Source organism: Sander vitreus, chromosome 2 (assembly GCF_031162955.1).
Source record: "Sander vitreus isolate 19-12246 chromosome 2, sanVit1, whole genome shotgun sequence".
Taxonomy (NCBI): domain Eukaryota; kingdom Metazoa; phylum Chordata; class Actinopteri; order Perciformes; family Percidae; genus Sander; species Sander vitreus.
The window spans coordinates 28166929-28172104 of NC_135856.1; the positions used below are offsets into that span (position 1 = coordinate 28166929).

General features: G+C 38.7%; 1 protein-coding gene across 1 annotated transcript; it reads right to left on the reverse strand.

Moving 5' to 3' along the window:
• Nucleotides 1-548: 548 nt before the first annotated feature.
• Nucleotides 549-5176, reverse strand: coq7 (coenzyme Q7 homolog, ubiquinone (yeast)). The gene is made up of 6 exons (XM_078264092.1): nucleotides 4964-5176; nucleotides 4276-4454; nucleotides 2323-2437; nucleotides 1908-2047; nucleotides 1020-1088; nucleotides 549-790 (listed from the first exon to the last, which is right to left on the reverse strand). Exons 1-6 carry the CDS (start codon nucleotides 5046-5048, stop codon nucleotides 713-715), a joined length of 666 nt encoding a protein of 221 aa, XP_078120218.1. The 5' UTR covers nucleotides 5049-5176; the 3' UTR covers nucleotides 549-712.

A 5176-nucleotide genomic window follows, 5' to 3' on the forward strand; every position in this document is an offset into this window, starting at 1 on the left:
TGTGTGAGGGAGCTTAGCAGTTAGGCCAGGATGACAAGTCATTACTCAGCTTGATATATGAACTATTACATGTGAAACAGGAGAGTTTGTTGAAGGGTATGATGGCTGTGTATGCTTGTAACAATATGTCCTCATTACATGTATTTTAGGTATTTATGTTTTGGTGAACGGCAGGCGTATAATCTTTGTCTTTTGTCCATTGCTGCACTGGCAGATACAAGAATATCTTAAGGAAGAAAACAAACATTAATAAGATCTTATATTAGGTTTTTGGAGTATTTCTTCTGTAACCTCCCATTAATTCATTTATTGGATCATCAAAGTGATCTTAATGCAAAGGGGTTTATTCCACCTATTTTCAACATCACTTATCAGGCAGGTGTAGCATTGAGACAAAAAAGTGAGACAGGATTTATACACAACAGTGTAGAGAAAGGGTTACCCATAGAAATTTTATTTCTATGGGGTTACCTCTACCTACCTAAACAGTCCACGTATTATACAATGTACAAAGCAGTAAAATATTTGTTCAAGTAGGTAACTGGGCATGTTTGTATACAATATGTTTAATCTTGCAATAGAAAGAAAGAAAGTGCTTCATTTACAATGGAGCAGAAATCAAACTGTCATTCAAATTCAAACAATTTATACAAGCTGAGTCAACACATCAAACAAACATTGGTGAAATGTTTCAATTATTCTACATACAATATTAGACACGTTGAGAAACAAATATTGCAGCTTTGCAGCCAAGCTGTATTGCATTTTTTATTAGCCAGTATCCAGGTATCTAAAACAAAAACGCAGATCAAACATTCTTAGATTGCGGTGCATTTAATGGCATTCATTCAAAATTGCAATGACAGCTAAATACTAGTATATATGACTACTGATATTTATGTGTTTTGTACTTATTTTAGTGTACTTTGACACAAAGCATCCTTTGATCAAGGTTTTGAGAAATCACAGTATTTACTGTATGTAGATGTTGCAGTAAAAGAGAAGTGATATATACTTACTTTTTCAGCATCATGCTCCAATCCTGTGTCATGATGCTCCAGCTCATCATCTCTGAATTCCTTTATAACCTATTAAAAAACACCCCAAGACCATGCATTAAGTAATTACACTTATTCAGATGTCTTTGCATCATTGCTCTGCTTTAATTAGACTAATGTGCCAAGCTATTTTAACAAGTTTATGATGTTCTTTTTTTTAATTGTTTTATTAACATGGTTCACATGTGAATGTTGTTCCAAACCACTGGTTAAACTGAAGCTATTTTTCCTAGTTCCATTCATATTATCTGCATGATTCAACCATTCAGCCCAGTAAGAAATGTCAATTGCCACCTGGTGATGTAAGTGAAGGCAAACACACTAAAGACCAAATGTCAGAAATCCTACTGTTTAACCTGGGAGATACCAGTTATACTAAAACCTGGACCAGCTCCATGAAAACATGCAACCTACCTTTTAACCCTCTGTTTAAAGGCGACAGATTGTGCTGGCCAGTGTGCAGGAACGGCAACAATCAAATCTATCTATGGTGCATGCTTCTTTATGGACATAACCTCATTGTTCTGACTGTGCAAACACGGCAATCTGGAATTGGTCTGGAGAACACTTCCAGCCTTCAGGACAGGTCGTGCTTTTGAATATACAATCTCAATAATCACGTAGCCATACTTTGACTATCACGACTTTCATTTCATTTTGTTATTTTATTCTTGATCCCCTGTATAACAAGTATGTTTGGCATTTATGCTTTAATTTGTTCAGATGCTTCTTTGTTTCTGTGTAATACTTAACCATGAGTAAAAACAAAATCCACACTAACATTCCTTCACATCCTTAATGAACCATCACAGAAAGGCCTTTGCCAATGGCAGAGTTCCAGTGACTCACTTGTAACAGTTCAGTGTATCTCTCAGGGTCCCTCTCCATCAGAGCTCTTATCTGGCTATTGTAGTGCTCTGAAATACTCTCCTCCACCGCCACAGTGCAGGCCATGGCCCCCTCTTTTCCCAGTAGTGCACTGGACGCACCTGGAGTAGATTTAAAAAACAAAAGAAATACACATTTAGGATTTAATAATAAAGCAACAACTGACTACATATTGCCTAACAACTACAGCAGATTATTGAAATAGTGTTCAAGCTCACCAACCTGAAATAACGTGTTTATACACTTGTAAATACTGTCAACATCAAGTTCTAATATGTGGGTGGACAAATGCAAGACAAAGGCAGCAAAACTGTGGCATTTGTTGTCAAAGTAAGTTATTTTATAACTCTGCTGTATGCTTATGGGCTGTACCAACCTAACAGAAAACCAGCGATGTTCCAGAGGGGTAACAGCGCTGTGGGTCGAACTCTGTTCTCTGCCAGAATTTCATTAAATTTTGAAAGGTGGAGCTTTTCTTGATCCCACATTTCCTAAAGAGAAACAAACATGAACATGGAGTGTCAAATATGATGCAGTTACTCTCATGCTGAACGCACAAATCATTTTTTTTCTTTTTGTGGCTCCCAACAAAGCAGGCAAACAAGGTACAGTTTCTCTATGTCCAATACTGATCATTTTGAATTAAACATTTAAGCCACACTAGTAGGGCTGGGTATCGTTAAACAATGTCCAATACCAATACCGTGACTTCAATACTGGTTCCTAAACAATACTTTTTTTGGTACCAATTTTACAAAATAAAAAGAAATTACAACATTACAGCACAAATCTTAGTATTTATTTCTCAGCTCCTAATACCAGTCTGTGCATAACGTAGAGTTTTTCCTGCGTGCTTCTACGACGTGTAACGTTATACAGCCAATCACCAGCATTATTAGATCTGGATAGAAGCATGCTGCATGTTTATTGGCTCACTGGCGATGATGAGATTTACTCCTTAGGTATTGAATGACGAGGCATTTTTCAATACTTTAGAGGCAATTCGGTCGGTGCCTAAAAAGGTTACTAGGCCAGATTTGTAAGTGAAAATACACTACAACTTTCCAGTTTCACCCTATTACCCAAATCAAATTCTAGTGTCATAACTATTGCTGTCAGTTAAACGTGTTATTAACGCCGTTAATGCAAACCCATTTTAACGGCGTCAATTTTTTAATAAAGGACGCGCTCTGCTGTGGACATGCTGCGTTAGATGTGTCCCGTTTGTGCTCTGTGTATTTCTGCAGTAGGTCTAGTTTTCGGTTTTCCACCTCCGATGTAGTTCAGCCACGTCCCTAAATTTGGTCTCATTCAGAGACCAGAGTCTCAAACGGGGCTCTGTGCCTGTCAGACGGTCTGAGATCTACCGTATCAGCAGAGCAATCACGTAATGCACAGCAGACTATGTTGCGGGTGGATTATTTTCAGAAATATTGTGATTTCATTCTTGTAATAGCATATTATCACTTTATTTTTCTCAAAATATCATGACTCCTCCAAATCTCAGAGAGCACAGATGAGATATATTTTGAATGTGCACAAAGTTTTGAACATGAGTAGAAATATTGCTCAAACACATCTGAAATATTACAGTCCAGAGGTTTATTAATTCCTTAAAATGAATTCATGTAGCCTATCACTGAGGTGATTAACTGTCATATGCACATTAAAGGAGGTTAATTCCCCAACAAAAGACGCAAAAGAGGAGGGAGGAGTAAATGATAGGCTACATGTTTGGTGACTCAGATATAATTAGAAAAGTTGATCCAAAGGAGAATAAATAGATGAAAGCAATACAGATTTCCTGAGAGCCTTACTGCAATATATTCCATTATGTTTTATATTTGGATTGTAATCTATGTTTCCCTTTACATAATGATATTGCCAGCATAAATTGATTCAGAAAAATGTAGAAATAGGTGCATAAAAATTCACCTGAATGCAGGAAATGAAGTGTTTAATGTTCAAAATGTTCAGGGGGTGGACCCCCAGACCCCCCCATCATAAGTCACCATGCACACAAATCTGGAAACAAAACACTGGCCTTTGGGTTGCCAGACCAGTTATGATTAGACCAAATGTTGATGCCATCTAACTTACATGGAAGTAAAATGTACATGCATTGGTACTCTATCGCTGACACAGCACTGTGGAGATCTGGCACTGCGAGACTGGGGGGCGCAAAACTCAATCTCGCCTAGGGCAACCAAAGGGCTAGAGCCGGCCCTGTCAACGATGATGGATTTTGAAAATCAAGTAGGCTAAACATTGTTGCCAGTGCAGACTTTTGTCCTACTTCAAAGCCATGTGTCGCACTCTGTCCATTTACCTGGATGAGAGGTCCAGTACTAGTTCGCCCCAACACTGCCATCTGGCCGGCGTAGATGCGGTTGGCCCCGTATTCACCCGCGTGGTCCACGCGCAGCATTCGGTCCAACATCTCCTTCTCCTCACTGTCGCATGGGGTCGGGACCACACTGTAGGCACGTGAGCTCAGCTGCGGGGGCACTATAATATACAGTCTATGGTTACAACCTTGTAACATTATAAGATAAGCGAACTTTACTGTGTGTTCATTTTAAGCTTTGATCATGCCTTTTGCTATAAGTGTTGTGAGAATTGGTTGCATGTCATAGGCCTATAGATGGAAATGTAGGTTAAATGTAGGTTGCTACTATAGCAACATGGCTGGTGATTTCCGTTTTCATATGTTAAGGAAGTTATTTAAATACAACAAACAAAATCTCAAAGAGCGGGTCCACGTTCAGTTAACTTTCTAGCTAACAAGTGTACTATGAAACATAGTAACGCCCATGTTACCCTGTGACAATGATGACTTATAACACTACAATAATAACGGAAAGAACAGTAGAGTGAAAAAGAAATACACAACATAGCTAACCTTCTGACGTTAGCTACATATAATGACTAGTTTAGATTAGACAAGTGTTTTAGCATTTGCAGCACTCTGTCGCTCATGAAGCAAACAACTGACCAAACGTTACAGTTGAGCTTACCTCTGCATTTCAAACACTGGCGAATCATCGCTGGCCCGAGAATATTAGACCAGTCATACAAAGCTGTGTGCGCGGCTCTGTGCATGGTAGTCACTTTATGATTTAACTACTTAGCCTACTGGTGTTATCAAAATAAAGCTAAAAGAAGTGTGCAGACAGAGTGCAAACTGTCATTGAAAACAGAAGCTTGACGTGGCGCAGACGTATGACGTA

What these genes read in the sequence shown, in the direction of transcription:
- coq7 (XM_078264092.1), bottom strand. Translation starts at nt 5,048, where the DNA reads ATGCACAGAGCCGCGCACACAGCTTTGTATGACTGGTCTAATATTCTC. An exon ending in GTACTGGACCTCTCATCCAG is followed by an intron (nt 2,438 to 4,275) that starts GTAAATGGACAG and finishes GTTTCTCTTTAG; the next exon opens with GAAATGTGGGATCAAGAAAA. An exon ending in TGGAGCATGATGCTGAAAAA is followed by an intron (nt 791 to 1,019) that starts GTAAGTATATAT and finishes TTTTTGTTTTAG; the next exon opens with ATACCTGGATACTGGCTAAT.